At 48.8% G+C, this 21,795-nt stretch overlaps 1 protein-coding gene across 3 annotated transcripts; it reads left to right on the forward strand.

Annotated features, from left to right (window-relative positions):
• The first annotated feature begins 288 nt into the window (after positions 1-288).
• Positions 289-2,880, forward strand: LOC119269558. Of its 3 annotated transcripts, none has more exons than XR_005133643.1 (3): positions 289-744; positions 1,986-2,104; positions 2,466-2,880. XR_005133643.1 is itself a non-coding variant. In XM_037551415.1 (3 exons), exons 1-3 carry the CDS (start codon positions 612-614, stop codon positions 2,572-2,574), a joined length of 375 nt encoding a protein of 124 aa, XP_037407312.1. In that variant the 5' UTR covers positions 289-611; the 3' UTR covers positions 2,575-2,880. The 3 variants fall into 3 exon arrangements, 1 of the variants encoding a protein (XP_037407312.1); XM_037551415.1 differs by having other exon boundaries at positions 1,972-2,104; XR_005133644.1 differs by having other exon boundaries at positions 289-2,118.
• Positions 2,881-21,795: the final 18,915 nt, after the last annotated feature.

The raw sequence follows: 21,795 nt of genomic DNA on the forward strand, positions 1-21,795 counted from the left end.
CTCACTACTAGGGAAAACCTTATACACAGAAGTTTATCAGTAGCGCGGTCTAAAAACGGGCGCTACTGCTAATTAGTAGCAGTGTGGGGTATAAAAACCACGCTACTAATAAGCTGATAGTAGTAGCGAGGGGTATAAACCCGTGCTACTACTAAATGATCTTCATCATACCCCTGAAACAGGTCATGGTAGTAGCGAGGGGTATAAAACCCGCGCTACTACTAAATAGGTAGCTATAGCGCAGGTAAGAACCCCATGCTATTACTAACCGTGTCGACTGCTGCACCATCCACCCGGCCCGATCCACTCCCACCCCACCACTCTCTCTATCTCAGGAACTCCGCACAATCTCCTCGGTCCACCCCACCCCGGCTCCTCTCCCCACGATCTCCTGGCCGCCGCCCCCACCCTCGCCGGCCGGTTCCGGCGAGCACCGGCCGCGCGCAACACCCCACCTCCTCCTCCTCCTCCCCCTCCCTTCCCCTTCCTCCTCTGCCCGCCCCTTCTCTCTCCTTCCTCCCGGCGGCCGGCGATGGGCGCGGACAAGGAGGAGCACCAGTCCCCTGCGCGGAAGCGTGAGCGCGAGGAGGGGGAGGAGCCCGTGGCCGCCGATGAGAAGCGCCCGCGCACGGCGGACAAGTCGGGGGGCGTTTACCAGGAGAGGCCGCCCCGAAGCCTCTCGCCGCCGGAAACCCTCGCCGCCCATCTACACCGGAGCACCGGCGAGAAACCGTCCTCCTCCCAGTAAGGAAGCCCTTATCTTTCCTCGGATTTCCCTTCGTTTCCTCGCTTACATACGACCTCCCGCGTGAAGAACCGAGCCGGATCGAGTCCGGTCCGGCCGGCCAGCCCGGATCTCCCCCGTCCGAGGCCGGTCTCGCCCCCCGCCGGTAGCGCGCGTAGGCACTAGGTAGGCAGGGCCGTCACCATGGCGCTCCATCGGGCGCCCATGTATTCCGCCACGGAACTCTAGGGATTTGGGGGTCGATTCGGGGACCAAATCGGGGGATCACTGGAGGCTCAGGGGCGATGCAGATCGATGATGCGTTAGTGCCTCAGGTCTAAGCTGCATGATTGGGCTGCAGGTGCTGTTCCTGATCGCTCCATCATGCTACATATATACATTGTGCAATTTGTTGTCGGATCGGTGATACCCAACGGCTTCGTTTTCGGCTCTACTCTGGCCAATGTTTCGGTCTCCGTCCGGCTATCTGCCAGCTTGGAGTTGTCATCAGTTTATTTGTGCACTTCATCAATTTATACACAAACATGCCGTACCGAGATAGCTTAAATTTGCTACCTATGTTCAGATGCGTGCTTGCCTGTTTCTGTAGACCTATGTGCTAGACTCTTAACACATGAATGACGAGTATTGAATGCAAATCTTCGTTCAGTCTCACAGTGTCATAGGTTTTTGACAATCCGGCAACTTCTTTGTGCTAGTGCGTCATGCTTACATGACAAAGGAGTTGATGTTTAATTTTTATAGACCTGGCTACTACTATATGCAAATAGGGAAAATGTGAATTAAAGTTTCTTTATTTATCCCAGTATTACTCTACGTGATTAGTTATGCTTATATATTATGGGATTATAAGTCAAGACATCTGAAGAAAATGAATATCATGTTTGCTCCTTAGCTGCAGGGAAAAGAAACATGTGCAAATGTTGAGGTAGTCATATCCAGTGAACCCCGGTAATAAGTGAAGATGAATATTACATGTGTATATTACTTTTTCCTCTGTCGTTAGATTATGTTCAAAATATTTCTGATATTTTTTCGGAATGCTAGGACCATCACATATAAAAAAGAACTTTAAATCACAAAAATGTTGATTTCTTTTATTAAAGATCTCGAGGGTGAGACAATTTTCAGCAGATTCAGAGGAATAGCTTAAGTACCATACAGAGGATGACAAAAATGGTAATGAACACATCATGGATCTTGCATTAATTTTCTTATTCTAGCAGTACAACTTGTGCAGGGAAGTCATTCATTTGTCATGCCATGGAAGTATCGTTTGAAGTTTCCTTGCTGTCAAGACTTTTTTTTCAACATCTATGAGGTGGCAAGCAAAGTTATGGTAACTGCAGCTCATATCAGGTATAATGTGAAATGTAGGTCCATCATCTCATCATCCTTTATGCCCTTTCTTTCCCTAATATTTTACAGCAAACCAACGGATCAGCTAACCACAAGCTTAGTATGTGGTATACTGCATAAATATCTAGCTTGGTAGAAAGCATGGTCAGTAGGGCGTTTTCTAACCATGCACTAGCAGTGCCCACTCCATGCTACTGTTATGTACACAGACGAGAAGTTTGTTTGAGAAAGAGTATGCTTGCTGCCTTTCATCTAATATCATATGTTTCTGTTTCCTATGTGAAACTGATGGTTCACGTCTCTAACTTCTACTGCTTTATAGTTTTGCACAATAAGTTTTCACTTTCTCGACTGGGTGCAGGGTGACCGACGAGGACTACTGCGGCCCGATGGGAGTCGTGCTCTTCAACTACTCGGAGGCGGACTTCACCGTGAAGCCTCGCGACCGCGTCATACAGATTGTCGTCTAGGTGATTGCGAAGCATGAGGTCCCCGGGGTGGAGGACCTCGATGCCACCGTTCGGAGGTCACCGAGGTGGAGGACGACGCCACCGTCTGGAGTTCCTCAAGGTGGAGGACCTCGACTCTTTGTACATACATCTAGAGAAGTGGTCTGGTTAGGTTGGTGGTGAAACGCTAGGGAAGGTACCAACCTTTTGATGATGGTTGTGTGCGTCCTCGTGATCTCTTCGTGTTGAGATGTTCAATGTTGCATCCATGAACACTGCAAGTGTTAAGATGGTGTTGTGAAATTTATTTTGCATTGGATGTGTCTCTGATACTGCATCTATTTTTATTTTTTTTCAATTCCTAATTTGTTACTAGTAGTGTTGGGAAAAAAGTTCCCTACTAGTATTTAGGATACTAGTAGCGCTGGTATTATAAGCACGCTACTACTACTTCATTAGTAGTAGCGCGGGTCTGTAATAGCAGTAGCGTGGGTGGCACACGCTACTACTAACAAAGTTAGTAGTAGCGCGGGTTTCACCCACGCTAGTACTAACTATTAGCTGTAGCGCCTTATTAGTAGCGCGGGTACCCGCGCTACTGATACACCTAAAACCCGCGCTGCTGCTAGCCTTTTCCCTAGTAGTGTCTCCTTACACCGAATATGATTGTGCAGTCCGTCCCGAGCCCGTCTCGACGTATCTTCGTCGGACGGTTCTTTGGACTCGTCGCATATGAATAGCATTCACTTCCGACCGCCTCCACCCCTTTCCCTACGGACAACGTCGAGGTGTTGTCTCAAAAGGCACCGAGCCGAGGGGAGGTAGTCCTGGGGGTGCCTCAAGGCGACCTTCCGGACCCTGGGCGCAAAGGGAGCAAGACTCCCATGGGCTCCAAGTTCGGCCCCCGGCCGAACACTGCGCCAGAACCTTCGGTGGTTCCAGACTCTGGCGGGCGACCCCCCGTTAAGAGGGGCAAGCCGCCCGTGCCGGTGGCCTCTGTCCATCCAGAGGCACCGGAAAACTTGCTGGAAGCGCTTCGCGGCGCTTCCATCAATGAAGAGCACCACACTATCATGAGTGCGATGATCGAGAAAGTTCAGTCCGCCAAAAACGGACTAACCGAAGCTTGTGCCAGCCTCCTAATAGGCTTTCAGGTAAGCAATCAAAATATAGGAAAATATTACCGCATAGACAGTAGCCCCTGATGCTCTGTTTGGCGTTCGCGAAGAAAGGCCGAATAGAGGATCAAATAATGACTCAGGAGTCTAATCAGAATATGTCTATGTGCATTTGCAGGCTTCACTGCTGGCCGCTGCCGCACGTACTGCGGAGGTCGCTGCACTGAAGCAGGACCTTGAGCGGTCTGAGGAAGAGCTCGGCCTTACCAAGAGGCAGCTCGAGGAGAGCAAAGGTAAGCAATACCTTGTCTATATATTAAAAAGAAATTTGGTTGTAAAGTAATAGGATCATCATGAATTTGCCAGGGGCCACGACCGAGGTGGCGACCCTGAAGAAGGCGTTGTCCGAGGCCGAAGACAAAGCGGCCAAGGAGCGCATTGAGCGGGAAAAGCAAGGAGCCCGGGTAGGTGAGGTGCAGCAAGAGCTCGAGGCTCTCACCAAAAAACATGAGTCCTTGGAGCTTGACTCTAAGACGCAAGAGTCCGAGCTTGCGAAGGCACTCAAAAGCGCACAGAGCACCAAGGCTGAAGCCCACAAGGCCCTCCAGGAGATTGATGCGGTGAAGAAGATAGCAGCGGGTAAGGCATTCATTATGCAAAGCAAGCATGTGAAGGGAACTTTCCTTTTACTTACCCGAGTTCGAAGCTCTCCAGGAGCGTTCGTAGATCTTCCCCGCGGTGTACTGGATGCCGCGGAGTTTTACCGAGCTGAGGAGGGGAGCTCGACGGAAAAGTTGTTCTGGTCTCAGTATACTGGGACCGAACACCCAATGCCCTTGAGCGACCAGCTGAAGCAACTGGTCGAGCTTCACAAGGCGGCCGAACAGGCCATGAAGGGTCTTATAGTCCGGATGTGGCCCGGCGATCCCTTGCCTAGCAGCTACTTCGGTCTGGTGAGGCGGCTTGTGGATGTCTGCCCACGGCTTGAAGTCATAAAGCGGTCCGTCTGCATCGAGGGTGCGCACATGGCTTTTGCCCGGGCGAAGGTGCACTGGGCGAAGCTGGATGCCGTAAAGCTGGTGAAGGAGGGGCCGCCGGAGGGCAAGGAGCATCGCTGCCCTGAAATGTATTATGACAGTGTCCTGAAGGGTTCCCGCCTTGTGGTGGAGGAATGTGCTAGAGATGTAATTTTTGAATGAACATGCTCATGTGATCCTGTAATGTGAAACGAGTTCATTTGCGCTATGCAGCGCTTTTTGAATTTAAAATATTACCTTATGTGCGGCCGTTTATAAAATCTGAGAGTTGGCCAGTCGTCGGCTTCTACCCCCATGTAACTAGTACTGGGGTGTTCAGGATAAACCTGAGCACTCTTTATCCCAATTTTGGGTCCTTCGAGGGAGGTGTTCAGCAGAACGAACCAGGCAATCGGACTATAGGGCTTTATCACTCTCACTTAGCCATAGAAGTCTACAATTTTAAATTTTGGCAAAGCCCCTAGTATTCGGAAGGCCAAATTTGGGGTGCTATATACGCCTAAGTCGGGCAAGGCCGACTCCTCGCCTGAAGCAGAAAAAGTCTTGAAGGACTTGCGACCTCTCGAACAGCGACCAGCTCTCGCCTTATCATGACAGTCAGTTTTCGGCTTTCTCTACCGAGGTGCTCGTCCGGAAGAACCGGGACACAATCGCAGTAGTTCTCCCAGCGCTACCTTAGCCGATATAGCGGAACGAAGGTACCAAAACATGGGAGCCGGGCAAACCCAACTATTGACCCAAGACATGATTCGGAGCTGATGCATATAATGCTATAAGTTCGGGGTGCCCCACTATCGAAAGTGTTCGGACTTCTCACGCCGTATTATGGGGTAAACGGAAGCTCCTGGCGTACTGATCGTACCAGAATGTACGGGTGCAAGTTGTCGTAAATGAACATATAAGAAAAAAAAGGATGGGTAATGCAATAATAGACTAATGCTATGCATTGTTATTTAAATAATACATCGAAGCATACTGATACAAATAGTGCAATAAGCAAAAAATAGGACTATTTGAAATGTCCTATCCAAGGGCAAGCTGCGTATGGGTAGTAAAAAGCGGGTATATCGATTGTTATTAGAGACCACCTGGGGGTTCCCTACGTCTTAGCTTCCTGCCTCCTTGGTTGTTCCTTCCTGTAATGTGTCCGACGATCATACTGCCGGAAAGGGCTTCCAGAGAGTAAGGTCTTGAAAGAGAAAAAATGGTAAAGGTATGCAGCCCATAGGGCGGTTAAGCCGCATTGCGGGACATGCCCTGATCGTGCCCCCGCCTATGCCCATGGTATTTTCAGTGCGTAATTATGTATGCGCGGCGCGGATTTTGTCGCTTGACTGGGACTGGGACGGGGGCCGAATTGCTAGGCGAGCTCTGAACGTGCCAGGCGATCCTGTTGCAGGTTACTCCGGACTCGCTTGACGGTGTCCGGGGGCTGTATCGCCGAATTGGCGGTTTGCCTTAAAAGGCTGCTTTGTGCTTCTGCTGCGAGGGCCATAGTGTGCTCTTCCGTGCGGAGCGAGCGTTCTATGTTTCCATTGACTGTTATGACCCCCTTAGGTCCTGGCATCTTGAGCTTGAGCTATGCGTAATGCGATACCGCATTGAATTTTGCAAATGCGGTTCCCTCGAGCAGTGCGTGATAGCCACTGCGGAACGGGACGATATCAAAGATTAACTCCTCGCTTCGGAAGTTGTCCGGAGATCCGAAGACCACTTCCAGTGTGATTGAGCCCGTGCAATGGGCCTCTACACCTGGGATGACACCCTTAAAGGTGGTTTTGGTGGGTTTGATCCTCGAGGGATCTATACCCATTTTGCGCACTATATCCTGATAGAGCAGGTTCAGGATGCTGCCGCCATCCATAAGGACTCGAGTGAGGTGAAATCCATCGATGATGGGGTCTAGGACCAATGCGGCGGATCCGCCATGACGGATACTAGTGGGTTGGTCCCTGCGATCGAAGGTGATCGGACAAGAGGACCATGGGTTGAACTTTGGGGCGACGGGCTCCATTGCATAGACGTCCCTTAGTGCACGCTTCCGTTCCCTCTTGGGAATGTGGGTTCTGTATATCATGTTCACCGTGTTCACTTGTGGGGGGAACCTCTTCTGTCCTCCCGTGTTCGATGGCCGGGGCTCCTCCTCGTCATCACTATGCAACCCCTTGTCCTTGTTTTCGGCATTCAACTTGCCGGCCTGCTTGAACACCCAGCATTCTCTGTTGGTGTAATTGGCTGGCTTATCGGGGGTGCCGTGAATTTGACACGAGCGACCAAGTATGCGATCCAAACTGGACGGGCCCGGAGTACTTCTTTTGAATGGATCTAGAGCCTTTGAATCCGGCATTGAATGTCGTATCATCGGTGTTATCACCATTGTTGCGGCGCTTGTGTCTGTTACGACATGGTCTGCCGTTGGCATCTTTGGTATCTGAAGTGCCCGGATTCCTTGATGTGTTGTTGCTGCGAGCCAGCCAGCTATCCTTGCCCGTGCAAAAGCGGGTCATGAGTGTTGTAAGGGCTGCCATAGACTTCGGCTTCTCTTGGCCGAGGTGCCGGGCAAGCCACTCGTCACAGATGTTATGCTTGAATGCTGCTAAGGCCTCTGCGTCCGGACAGTCGACAATTTGGTTTTTCTTAGTTAGGAACCGTGTCCAGAATTGCCTGGCCGATTCCCCTGGCTGCTGAGTTATATGGCTCAAGGCATCAGTATCCGGTGGTTGCACATAAGTGCCCTGGAAGTTGTCAAGGAATGCGTCTTCCAAATCCTCCCAACTGCTGATGGAGTCTGCTGGCAAGCTATTCAGCCAATGCCGAGCTGGTCCTTAGAGTTTTAGTGGGAGGTACTTGATGGCATGCAGGTCATCACCGCGAGTCATGTGGATGTGGAGGAGGAAATCCTCAATCCATACAGCGGGATCTGTTGTACCATCATATGATTCGATATTTACGGGTTTAAAACCCTCTCGGAATTCGTGATCCATAACTTCATTAGTGAAGCATAGGGGGTGTGCGGCGCCTCTCTGCCGGGCTATATCACGACGCGGTTCATATGAGTCTTGTCTGCTGTATTCGGCCCGGCCGGATTTACTTTTAGTGTATCCGGCGTGACGGTCATCGTCCCGTGTTGGCGCGCGCACCCGTGATCCATAGATCGATCTTGCATGTTTTGCCTTGTTTTCCAATACGTCTCACAGGTCCCGCGTGTTGCCCCGGGCCTTGGCATTTTTGTTTGATTGGCAGTCGGGTGCGGGCTGGACTTTGGGCTAAAATGCCTCTCTGTCTTGGCCACGAGGTGGCCCGTCAGCCGCATCATATGCTGGTGATGTAGGTTTCAATGCTTCCTCCTCGAGGTGAGGTAGCAACCTGCGCTTTGGGTAACTCTTGGAGGGGCGCTCGAGTTCGTATTCCTCGGACGCAAGGATTTCGGTCCATCTGTCTGCTAGCAAATCTTGATCAGCTTGAAGTTGTTGTTGCTTTTTCTTCAAGCTATTTGATATGGCCATAAGCCGGCGCTTGAAGCACTCCTGCTCGATGGGATCCTCAGGCACGATAAATTCTTCGTCGCCGAGGCTCACCCCGTCTTCGGAGAGAGGCATGTAATTGTCCTCCTCCGATTCTCCATCTGCTGCCCACTCTAGAGGGCTACCTTGTTCACCCTCCCGCTCTAAATCATGCTGAAGGGGATTGTTGTCGTCTTCGGCACTATCCGGAGAGTTATTGTCTCTTGTGCTGGTATTACTACTTTTGCTATGGCGGGACTTAGAGTGGCGCCGCTGACGTCGGCACTTGGGTTGCTTCTTGGAGGGGTCATCCTCCGCTGTCTCATCGCCATTGCCTTCTTTGGGGGTGTCCACCATGTATATATCATATGATGAGGTGGCGGTCCAGCGCCCTATGGGCGGTGGTTCATGTTCGTCTCCTGCATCGTCGTCCATACCGTCGATGTCTTCGGAGTTGAAGTCGAGCATGTCGGTTAAATCATCGATAGTGGCTACTAAGTGGGTGGTGGGTGGGGAGCGAATTTCTTCGTCGTCCACATCCCATTCTAGCCGGACATAGTTCGGCCAAGGTTCTCCTGACAAGGAGAGAGACCTTAATGAATTTAGCACGTCGCCAAAAGGTGAGTGTTGAAAGATATCCGCGGAGGTGAACTCCATGATCGGCGCCCAATCGGATTCGATAGGCATGGATGTAGGCGGCTCGGAGTCCGTGGCCGAAGACGAATCCAGTGGTTCAGCAACACAGCTCTCGTAAGGGGTGAAGTCAGTATCCGGCTCTATCGCCATTGAGAGTGCGGCCTCCATGGCGGGGTCTATCCACCCGTCCTCGAATGGCGCAATTTGCTCCGGATTGAAGGCTGGAGTAGTTGCAGGTGTGATCTCCCGAACACTGTCCGACGGCAGAGCTAAATCATGCTCGTCGTGATCGTGCGGCGCACCTGGTATAGGCTCGAATCTGTCGAAGATCAAGTCTCCGCGGATGTCGGCAGTGTAGTTGAGTTTCCCAACCTGACCTGATGGCCAGGGGCGTAGCTCTCGATCTGCTCCAGATGGCCAAGCGAGTTGGCCCGCAGTGCGAAGCTGCCGAATACGAAGATCTGTCCGGGGAGGAAAACCTCACCCTGGACCGCATAGTTACCGATGATCGAAGGAGCCATCAAGCCTTACGGTGACGGCATAGTGGAACTCTCAATGAAAGCACCAATGTCGGTGTCAAAACCGGCGGATCTCGGGTAGGGGGTCCCGAACTGTGCGTCTAAGGCGGATGGTAACAAGAGGCGGGGGACACGATGTTTACCCAAGTTCGGGCCCTCTCGATGGAGGTAATACCCTACTTCCTGCTTGATTGATCTTGATGATATGAGTATTACAAGAGTTGATCTACCACGAGATCGTAGAGGCTAAACCCTAGAAGCTAGCCTATGGTATAATTGTTGTTGTCCTACGAACTAAACCCTCCGGTTTATATTGACACCGGAGGGGGCTAGGGTTACATAGAGTCGGTTACAAGGAAGAAGATCTACATATCTGTATTGCCAAGCTTGCCTTCCACGCCAAGGAGAGTCCCATCCGGACACGGGACGAAGTCTTCAATCTTGTATCTTCATAGTCCAACAGTCCGGTCAAAGGATATAGTCCGGCTGTCCGGAGACCCCCTAATCCAGGACTCCCTCAACATCATTGGATCATAATATGTGGCATAAAGCACCATGTTCAGGTAGGGATTACAGCGGGGTGCGGGAGAGTGGACCACGTAAAAGAGATGAGGGTGATGATGATGATGGTGATGTTGATGAAGACGATCACCGCGGCGATGATTCCCCTCCCGATGGCACTTCGATGCCATCGAGAGAGAGATAGGAGGAGAAGTTCTCCCCCTTGTGCTTCCTCCTTCATGGCCTCCCCTGGATGGGGAGAGGTTCTCCCTCTGGTCCTTGGCCTTCATGGTGATGATGGCCCCTCCGGGATCCTCCTCCATAGCCTCCTGTGATGATGGCCCCCTCCGGCAGGGTGCCAGAGAGGGCCTAGATTGATTTCTCATGGCTATAGAGGCTTGCGGTGGCAGAAGTTCTGATCTAGGTTAATTTCTGGAGGTTTGGGTATTTATAGGAGAGGTTGGCATCGAGAACAAGTCAGGGGGCCCCACGGGTAGTCCACGAGGCACAGGGGCACGCCCAGGGGGGTGGGGGTGCCCCCACCCTCATGGGGCCCACGGGTCTCCCCTCCGGTAGATTTTTGTTCCAGTATTATTTATATTTTCCAGAAAAATCTCCGTTGATTTTCATCGCATTCCGAGAACTTTTATTTCTGCACAAAAACACCACCACGGTAGTTCTGCTGAAAACAGCGTCAGTCCGGGTTAGTTCTAATCAAATCATACCAAAATCATATAAAATTATTGTAAACATGGCATGAATACTTCATAAATTATAGATACATTGGAGACGTATCACATAACCCCAAAACGATAGAGATAAATCGGTAAGAGACATCATAGATCGCAACATATCAAATAAAGTATGGTTATGACGTTCGGACACACCATTACGCTGTGGTGTTCCAGGTGGCGTGAGTTGTCGAACTATTCTGCATTGTTCAAATGAAGACCAAACTCGTAACTCAAATATTATCCTCTACGATCAGATCATAGAAACTTTATTTTCTTGTTACGATGATTTTCCACTTCACTCTGAAATTCTTTGAACTTTTCAAATGTTTTAGACTTATGTTTCATCAAGTAGATATACCCATATCTGCTCAAATCATTTGTGAAGGTCAAAAAATAACGATACCTGACACCAACATCAACACTCATTGGACCGCATAAATCAGTATGTATTATTTTCAACAAGTCTGTTGCTCGCTCCATTGTTTCGGAGAACGGAGTCTTAGTCATCTTGCCCATGAGGCATGGTTCGCAAGCATCAAGTGATTCCAAAAGCCCATCAGCATGGAGTTTCTTCATGCGCTTTACACCAATATGACCTAAACGGCACTGCCACAAATAAGTTTCATTATCATTATTAACTTTGCATCTTTTGGCTTCAATATTATGAATATGTGTATCACTACGATCGAGATTCAATAAACCATTTATTTTAAGTGTATGACCATAGAAGTTTTTATTCATGTAAATAGAACAACAATTATTCTTTGACTTAAATGAATAACCATATTGCAATAAACATGATCCAATCATATTATGCTCAATGCAAACACCAAATAACATTTATTTAGGTTTAACACTAATCCCGAAGATAGAGGGAGTATGCGATGGTGATCTTATCAACCTTGGAATCACTTCCAACACACGTCGTCACCTTGCCCTTAACTAGTCTCTGTTCATTTTCAACTCATGTTTCGAGTTACTAATCATAGCAACTGAACCGGTATGAAATACCCTGGGGTTACTATCAACACTAGTAAAGTACACATCAATAACATGTATATCAAATATACCTTTCACTTTGCCATCCTTCTTATCTGCCAAGTATTTGGGGTAGTTCCGCTTCCAGTGACCATTCCCTTTGCAGTAGAAGCACTCAGCTTCAGGCTTAGGTCTAGCTTTGGGCTTCTTCACGGGAGTTGCAACTTGCTTGCCATTCTTCTTGAAGTACCGTTTCTTTCTCTTTGCCATTTTCTTAAAACTAGTGGTCTTCTTTAAACATCAACATTTGATGCTTTTCTTGATTTCTACCTTCGTCTATTTCAGCATCACGAAGAGCTCGGGATTCATTTTCGTCATCCCTTCATATTATAGTTCATCACGAAGTTCCAGTAACTTGGTGATAGTGACTAGAGAACTCTGTCAATCACTATCTTATCTGGAAGATAAACTCCCACTTGATTCAAGTGATTGTAGTACTTAGACAATTTGAGCACATGCTCACTGGTTGAGCTATTCTCCTCCATCTTGCAGGCAAAGTACTTATCAGAAGTCTCATACCTCTTGACTTGGGCATGAGTCTGGAATACCAATTACAGCTCTTGGAACATCTTATATGCTCTGTGGCGTTCAAAACTTTTTGAAGTCCCGGTTCTAAGCCGTAAAGCATGGCGCACTAAACTATTAAGTAGTCATCATACCGAGCTTTTTCAAACGTTCATAACGTTTGCATTTGCTCCTACAATAGTTATGTCACCTAGTGGTGCATCAAGGACATAATTCTTCTGTGCAGCAACGAGGATAATCCTCAGGTCATGGATCCAATCCGCATCATTGCTACTATCATCTTTCAACATAGTTTTCTCTAGGAACATATCATAAATAAAATGGGGAAGCTATGCGCGTGCAATTGATCTACAACATAGATATGCAAATACTATCAGGACTAAGTTCATGATAAATTTAATTTAAATTAATCATATTACTTAAGAACTCCCACTTAGATAGACATCCCTCTAATCATCTAAGTGATCACGTGATCCATATCAACTAAACCATGTCCGATCATCATGTGAGATGGAGTAGTTTTCAATGGTGAACATCACTATGTTGATCATATCTACTATAGGATTCACGCTCGACCTTTCGGTCTCAGTGTTCCAAGGCCATATCTGGATATGCTAGGCTCGTCAAGTTTAACCCGAGTATTGCGCATGTGCAAAACTGGCTTGCACCCGTTGTATGTGAACGTAGAGCTTATCACACCCGATCATCATGTGGTGTCTCGGCACGACGAACTGTAGCAATAGTGCATACTCAGGGAGAACACTTATACCTTGAAAGTTAGTGAGAGACCATCTTATAATGCTACCGCCGAACTAAGCAAAATAAGATGCATAAAGGATAAACATCACATACAATCAATATAAGTGATATGATATGGCCATCATCATCTTGTGCCTTTGATCTCCATCTCCAAAGCACCGTCATGATCACCATCATCACCGGCTTGACACCTTGATCTCTACCGAAGCATCGTTGTCGTCTTGCCAACTATTGTTTCTACGACTATCGCTACCACTTAGGGATAAAGTAAAGCAATTACATGGTGATTGCATTTCATATAATAAAGCAAGAACCATATGGCTCCTGCCAGTTGCCGATAATTCTGTTACAAAACATGATCATCTCATGCAATAAAATTTAGCATCATGTCTTGACCATATCACATCACAACATGCCCTACAAAAACAAGTTAGACGTCCTCTACTTTGTTGTTGCAAGTTTTACGTGGCTACTACGGGCTGAGCAAGAACTGTTCTTACCTACGCATCAAAAACCACAACGTGATATAGTGATTGCTTTTTGATCTTCAGCCCTGTTCATTGAATCTGATTCAACTAAAGTTGGAGAAACTGAAACCCACCAACCACTTGTGTGCGAAGCACGTCAGTAGAACCAGTCTTGCATAAGCGTACGCGTAATGTCGGTCTGAGCCGCTTCATCCAACAGTACCGCTGAATCAAGAATCAACTAGTGACGGCAAGCAATATGTATATACCCACGCCCACAACTCCTTTGTGTTCTACTTGTGCATATAACATCTATGCATAAACCTGGCTCTGACACCACTATTGGGGAACACAGTAATTTCAAAAAAATTCCTACGCACATGCAAGATCTATCATGGTGATGCGTAACAACGAGAGGGGAAGAGTGTTGTCCACGTACCCTCGTAGACCGTAAGCGGAAGCATTATGACAACGCGGTTGATGTAGTCGTACGTCTTCACGATCCGACCGATCCTAGCACCGAAAGTACGACACCTCCGCGATCTGCACACGTTCGGCTCGGTGACGTCCCACGAACTCTTGATCCAGCTGAGTGTCGAGGGAGAGCTTCGTTAGCACGATGGCGCGATGACAGTGATGATGAAGCTACCGGCGCAGGGCTTTGCCTAAGCACTGCGACGATTTTTCTGAGGTGAATTATGGTGGAGGGGGAACCGCACACGGCTAAGAGATCAATGATCAACTTGTGTGTTCTAGGGTGCCCCCTGCCCCCGTATACAAAGGAGCAAGGGGGAGGCCAGCTGTCCCTTGTGGCGCGCCAAGGAGGGGAGTCCTCCTCCTCCTAGTAGGAGTAGGACTCCCCCTTTCCTAGTCCAACTAGGAGGAGGAAGGGGGAAGGAAGGAGAGGGAGGGAAAGAGGGGGCACCGCCCCCCTCCTTTTCCAATTCGGACTCCCAAGGGGGGCGCCCAGCCCTAAGGCCCCTTCCTCTCTCTCTCTCTCACAAGGCCCATGTTGGCCCATTAGATCCCCCGGGGGTTCCGATAACCCCCGACACTCCGATAATTATCCGGTGACCGCCGGAACTCATTTGGTGCCCGAATATAGTCATCCAATATATCAATCTTTATGTCTTGACCATTTCGAGACTACTCGCCATGTCCGTGATCACATCCGGGACTCCGAACTATCTCCGGTACATCAAAACACATAAACTCATAATACCGATCGTCACCGAATGTTAAGCATGCGGACCCTACGGGTTCGAGAACTATGTAGACATGATCGAGACACATATCCGGTCAATAACCAATAGTGGAACCTGGATGTTCATATTGGCTCCCACATATTCTACGAATATCTTTATCGGTCAAACCGCACAACAACATACATTGTTCACTTTGTCATCGGTATGTTACTTGCCCTAGATTCGATCGTCGGTATCTCAATACCTAGTTCAATCTCATTATCGGCAAGTCTCTTTACTCGTTCCATAATGCAACATCCCATAACTAACTCATTAATCACATTGCTTTCAAGTCTTATAGTGATGTGTATTACCGAGAGGGCTCAAAGATACCTCTCTGATACACGGAGTGACAAATCCTAATCTCGATCTATGCCAACTCAACAAACACCATCGGAGACACCTGTAGAGCATATTTATAGTCACCTAGTTACACTATAATGATTGATAGCACACTAAATGTTCCTCCGGTATCCAGGAGTTGCATAATCTCATAGTCATAGGAACATGTATAAGTTATGAAGAAAGCAATAGCAACAAACTAAACAATCATCGTGCTAAGCTAAGGGATGGGTCAAGTCAATCACATCATTCTCTAATGATGTGATCCTGTTGGGGATATGATTACTGGAGGTAAACCGGCTAGGAGTGGCCGGGTTAGCCCCATGAAGATAGAAGCTCATGAAGACATGACATTGGTGGCACTTTACGAAGGCCCAAGGCCCATAGGCGGGTTAAGGCATGTAGATGTAAACCGACTCTTTCATGTAACTTGTATTGTAAGTTAAAGCAATAGAGACCAAGCCGGAGACGTTTATGATTCGGCCTCGGGACTCTGTAAACCGGCGGGCGTCAACCTATGTATATAAAGGCACGACCAAGCCGCTGTTTAGGGACGAGAGACAACTACTCGAGGACCAGGCAAAGCGGATTCGCTCCATGGTTATCGAAACCCTAGCAATACCAATCACAACTAGACGTAGGCTTTTACCTTCAACGAAGGGGCCGAACTAGTATAAAATCCTTCGTGTCCCCTTGTCCGGTTTAACCCCTTTAAGCTAACCCGTAGCGATGGCTCCACGATTAAGTCCTTTCACGAGGACATCTGCCGTGGCAAACCCACGACAGTTGGCGCCCATCGTGGGGCTATCGCACGATGGTTTCGAGTTCTTGAAGGGCAGCTTTGATGGACTCAAGGGATACGCTGTGGGCCGGATGATGAAGAGTCGTCGCGGGCTCTACATCGACGATGCATGATGGGGTCCCGAGGCCGGTTCATTCGAATACGGGTACCGGGTCCGCTTTGGTGGGATTCACGTCTTCATCGGCAAGATCGGCGAACCAGGCCCTGAGCCGGACACCTGCACCGACATCATCGACACGGCTCAGCGTGCAAGCCCTTCCCCGGTTCAGCCTGCACCAAGGCATGTTTTCGTAGGTGTCGTCCATGGAGTGGAGTATGAGGATGGACCAGCATCTGATGGAGAAACCGTTGTCCGTTCTGACGACGAGTCTTCAACCGGAGAGACCGAATCGCTGTATCAGTTGCAGGATGGCCGGATTAGCGGAGGCTCCGATGGCAACAGTATTACGGACCCCCTCGATCTGCCAAACCGGGTCGCTATCTTCATGGCCGGTACACAAGCAGCACACCACTCATCCACCGCCGCGGCAATGTTCTCCGGTTCAGCGATAACAACGCCAGCGGGAGCAGGGGGCTCTGCGCCACCTCCGGCTCAAGTTCTGTCTAATTTGTTCGACGCTTTGGCAACATTAATGGCTGCAGAGCTGGACACAGCAGCCCGGGATTAGCACAATGCGGAGATTACAAAGGTGAAAGATCAGATAACTCAGGCTAAAGCGGACCTAGCGGCAGAGAACGCTAGGATGGCTACGAAACATGCCAAGTTGGAAGCTCAGGCCTACTGGCTTAGGCTGGATCAGAATGCCTGAGAAGAAGTCATGAGAAGAAGATAACGGTCGCATCTCCCGCTGGGTTATGAGCCAAGAAATCTCTTCAACACGCCAGGAGAAGGAACCAGTAACCAGCCCGTGTTAAACCGGACGGAGGCGCTGGGAACAGGAGCACCAGTTCAGCCGCGCACAATGGACCCGCCTCGTCAAAACAATATTGTGTCGCAGTATGTTCCAACGCCCCCGGGGCAATACTCCAACCCATTGGACAACATTGTGGCCGCCGCTTCATGATTGGCAGCCCTCCCAACCGACAGCGAGTCACCGGTTGCGATTGAGGCACGACAGGCCAGAGAGCTCCTTCAAACAGCTTTAAACCAGCAGCAGGCTTATTTGCATAGTCGTGAGAGGATTCACTCCACCCCGTGCTCGAGCCAGAGCTACAGCAGGTACGTTGAGGATGAACTGGCCATGTCAAGCAGTGCACGGCGCCGTAATCGCCGCGAGGGCACAACCCGGTAGGTGGAGGTGCTAATGCACAAGATGTGGTGGATCATGGTCGTGCGCATCGAGAGGCCGAGTTAGCAGCTCTGCATGCAGCTCGTCAACCTACTCCGGTTCACCCTACCACTTCAGTGGAGCCAGGTGTGGTCTTCAGTTCCTTAGGGGTGCCGTGTCTCACCCCCGCTTTACGTAATGTGCGACTGCCCAAGGATTTTAAAGGCCCTCGTAAGGTGCCCAATTACACCGCCGATCTGCAACCAGAGTCATGGGTTGAAAGTTATGAGATGGCAATGGAGATTTTGGATGTGGATGAAGCGGTGTGTGCTAAATACTTCACCATGATGTTGGAAGGGATAGCTCGTACTTGGTTAAAGAGCTTACCAGTTAACTCCGTCGGATCATGGGCCGAGTTAAAACACCGGTTTATCCAGAATTTTAAGGATACTTGTAAGCAGCCTATGTCGATTGTGGACCTGGCCGCTTGTGTCCAAGAGGATGGGGAGTCTACAACCCATTGGGTGAAGCGGGTCTCAGCTATTCTGCATTCATCGGATCGCATCAATGCGGACACAGCAGTGTTAACGTTGCAGGGCAATTGCTAGTTTCTACCGTTAAAATAGAAGTTAGGAAGGCTCAAATGTCACTACAATGATATGGCAACACTTATGGACGCTTGGTAAAATATGTCGATTCAGATAATACCAAAGACCCTGAGTCAGAGGAGGACAAACCGGGAAAAGGGAAGAAGAACGGCAATACCAAGGGACAGTAGCATAACCCGGCAGGTCATGGGAACAATGGTAAGCGCAAGGCAGACAATAGTTTGGACTTTGTGGCTAACACCAATGCTCAGGATAACGGTCAGCGTCGTAAGGGTAAGCAGCCCCAGAGGGGCGGAGGTTCAGGCCCCAATCTGGAGCGCCTGTTAAATCAACCTTATCCAAAGCATGGATCAAAGGAGAGACCGACTTCACATCTTTGGAAGGATTGTTATATCATGCGAGAATTCAAGAACTCCAATATGTTTCAGTACGACAATGGCCCGCCCGGTGGTTCAGCAGGTGGTTTTCATGGGCCAGGTTATGGAGGCGGCAGCTCCGGCTCAGGATTTCGGGGCAATCAAACCGGACATAGCAATCAAGGGAACCGGGGCAACCAGGGAGGTTATAACCATCATGGGAATCAACAGCAGTAGCAGCAGTCAGGTTATCAAAGCAATCCGAAGCAGTTAAATAGTGGGCAGTATCATGTCTTCACCACTATCTTGTGTAAGCGTGATCAGAAGCTTCACAAGAGGGTCGTGAACTCTGTTGAACCAGCTGTGCATTAGTATTTGCGCTGGTCTGAGCAACCCATTCTATGGAGTAGAGAGGATCACCCACCCCGGGTTGACAATCCAGGTCATCTGGCCTTAGTGGTGGCACCCCAAGTTGGGGGGTATAAGTTCACCAAGGTGCTCATGGATGGGGGGAGCAGTATCAATATTCTATATTATGATACCTTCCGCCGCATGGGGTTGACAGATAAGAATTTTAAACTGTCGAACACCGTTTTTCATGGTGTGGTGCCCGGTAAATCTGCATATCCGGTGGGCAAGATAGCCATGGAGGTGGCCTTTGGAGATGATCATGATTCAAGGTCAGAAACATTGACTTTTGAGGTGGTAAAAATCAAGAGTCCGTATCATGCTCTGTTTGGGCGACCAGCTTATGCCAAGTTCATGGCGAGGCCGTGTTATGTTTATCTGCAGCTTAAGATGCCAGGTCATAAGGGGACCATCACAGTACATGGGAGCCGGAATATTGCATTGGAATGTGAGGAAGGTGATGCGGCTTACGCTGATTCCGTTTGTGCCAGGGAAGAGCTGAAGTTTTACAAAGACAAGGTTGATCCGGCAGACATGACTTCTTTGAAAAAGCCAACTACGGAGCACGATCCGGCGTTGAAGTTTAAATTGGCCACAGACACTAAGATGGTTGATTTTGTTCCTGGCAATTCATCCAAGCAGTTCAGCATCACCGCTAACCTGGATCCCAAATAGGAAAGCGCGCTCATCGAGTTCATCCGTGAGAACCGGGACATCTTTGCGTGGAAGCCTTCTGACATGCCAGGTGTACCGAGGGAACTCGCTGAGCACACACTTAATATTGATCCTAAGTTTAAACCGGTCAGACAGTTTCTTCGCCGTTTCAATGAAGAAAGGCGCAAGGCTATTGGTGAAGAGGTAGCTCGGTTGTTGGCCGAAGGGTTTATCGTGGAGGTCTTTCACCCGGAGTGGTTGGCTAATCCGGTGCTGGTTCTCAAGAAAAACGGCACTTGGCGTATGTGTGTGGATTACACAGACTTGAACAAGGCTTGCCCAACATATCCCTTTGCCCTCCCTCGTATTGATCAGATTATTGATGCTATGATGGGTTGTGACCGTTTGTGTTTTTGGATGCTTATTCTGGTTATCATCAGATCAAAATGACAGTTAAGGACCAGGAGAAGACAACTTTTATAACTCCCTTTGGAGCCTTCTGCTATGTCTCCATGCCCTTTGGGCTCAAGAGTGCCCAGGCGACTTATCAATGTTGTATTCAGAATTGTCTTCATAAACAGATTGGGCGCAATGTTCATGCATATGTGGATGATATTGTGATAAAGTCCAGGAAAGATGAAACATTGATAGATGACTTGAGAGAAACCTTTGACAACCTCCGGGTTTATAAGATGATGCTCAATCCGGACAAATGTGTCTTTGGTGTCCCGGCAGGCAAACTCTTGGGCTTTCTGGTATCAAACAGGGGCATTGAGGCTAATCTGGAAAAAAAATCAACAATCACATCTTTGGCTAAACCGGCGTGTATCAATGACGTTCAACGTTTAGCCAGCCGGATTGCGGCTTTGAGCCGGTTTATCAGTCGTCTCGGGGAGAAAGCTATCCCTTTATACCAGATGTTAAAGAAAATGGATGACTTTCTCTCACTACAAAAAATACACTTCTGTGATGATACGTGTTTGTCACAGTAGGTCGCTTTTTTTGTCATGCATGTACATCCATGACAAATTTATGACAGAATCAAGATAGTCATACCTATGCTATCGTAGAAGTGTTCCATGACATTACCAAAATTATCATCATGGAAGTGTCCACTTCCATGACGATAAATCGCGCGTCACAGAAGTGCTTTCGTGAAGGGTGACCGACACGTGGCATCCACCGTAATGGAACGCCGTTAAGCTATCAGGTCGGGTTTTGGATCGGATAACCCGTTAATAGCCCCGACCAATGGGAAATTTCCACATGTAAAATTATTATTGTCCGGACGAAACACGTGTCAGCTCGTCAGTGGGTCAGATAGGCGCCTATGATACGTCGACACGTGGCACGGCCCAATAGAGGCCCATTCCTGTGAAAAGTCCGGCCCGTTTGACTTGGTCAAAAGGTGGCGGGCCGGCCCATGGAAAGCCTGTTAATGGCATGTTCGCATATAGCCCATTACAGCCCGCTAACCCAAGGCCCGTTACGCCCTATCCGAATTAGGCCCAGTAGCGTCATTTGGGCCATCCAATATGATTCCAGCCCGTTTCACTTCTGGCCCATGTATGGCCCATGACGTCTTTTGGCCCATATGAGGCCCTATGTAACTCTTGGCCTATTAACGTCCCGTGGTGAAACTGGCCCGTAATGAACAGTGTATCACTTTATACCCATTAACGACCCATTATTCCGTTGGGCCGTTTCCAGCCCATGTTATCTTTCGGCCTTCTCAAAGCCCATTTATTCTTGGGCTCATTTCCAGCATTCGTTTACTTACGGCCCATTAGTGTCATTTTCTATTTGTGGGCCAAATTCAGCCCGTGGTTACAGTCAGCCCGTTTGTGGTCCGTTAATACGTTGGGCCGTTTTCATAGCGTCATCAAATACGGCCTATTAACGATGGCCCGTTACGGTCGGGCCATGAATGGACGATTCCAACTCTAGACCATTTACGGCCATAATGCGGCCTGTTATTGGCCCATGTTTGGCCCATCGATCATACGGCCCGTATAAGGCCCATTGATGATATGGCCCATAGAAGGCCCATTGTTTCTACGGCCCGTAGAAGGCCTACTGTCTCTACGGCCCGTAGAAGGCCCACTGTTTCTACGGCCCGTAGGAGGTCTAGTGTCACTACAGTAAATATTAGCCCATGGTTATTGTGGCCTAGTTTTAAAAAATAGGTTATTGCAGCCACTAGTTAACCATGGAAAAAGAACTGCAATGACTACAAGCAAACAAGTAAACAAGACAACAAGGAAAGAAATAAGCAAGCAACTAACGCTAGGCTATCACGGCTATTACACATATTACATCCACTGGGCATCAAAGTTCACCACCAGTGCACATATAGGGAACAAAGCAGCATATCATATACAATGGCCGTCAAAATTGGCCACCAGTGCAAATAAACGCGGCAGCAAAACAAGAGCATAACTGAAACAACTTCAGAAGAGCTCAAGAAACGTTATCCTGGGTATCCACCATGCTGGCAATAAGCTTAGCAAGCTGATTAGCTTTGTCCTGTTTGGCGCTAAAATCCTCCAACGCTTGCTGTTGCACCAAAAAGTATGCATCTGAATGCTCTAGGGACTTCCACAGTCCTTCCGCTTCTTGTCGCAGCACAGCTGAAAGATGTCTTTCAGCTTGTAGTTGAGACTCAAGAAACCGAACCGATTTAGACAGTGAGTTTGAATAGCTTGTGCAAGCGGTAGTGGCCAG

The sequence above is a fragment of the Triticum dicoccoides genome, chromosome 3A (assembly GCF_002162155.2).
Source record: "Triticum dicoccoides isolate Atlit2015 ecotype Zavitan chromosome 3A, WEW_v2.0, whole genome shotgun sequence".
Lineage (NCBI taxonomy): Eukaryota > Viridiplantae > Streptophyta > Magnoliopsida > Poales > Poaceae > Triticum > Triticum dicoccoides.

Excerpts from the sequence above, each read along its gene's own strand:
- LOC119269558 (XM_037551415.1), top strand. The coding sequence starts at position 612 with ATGAGAAGCGCCCGCGCACGGCGGACAAGTCGGGGGGCGTTTACCAGG. Across the intron at positions 745-1,971 it reads GAGAAACCGTCCTCCTCCCA|TACAACTTGTGCAGGGAAGT; the intron begins GTAAGGAAGCCC and ends TTATTCTAGCAG. Across the intron at positions 2,105-2,465 it reads GTAACTGCAGCTCATATCAG|GGTGACCGACGAGGACTACT; the intron begins GTATAATGTGAA and ends GACTGGGTGCAG.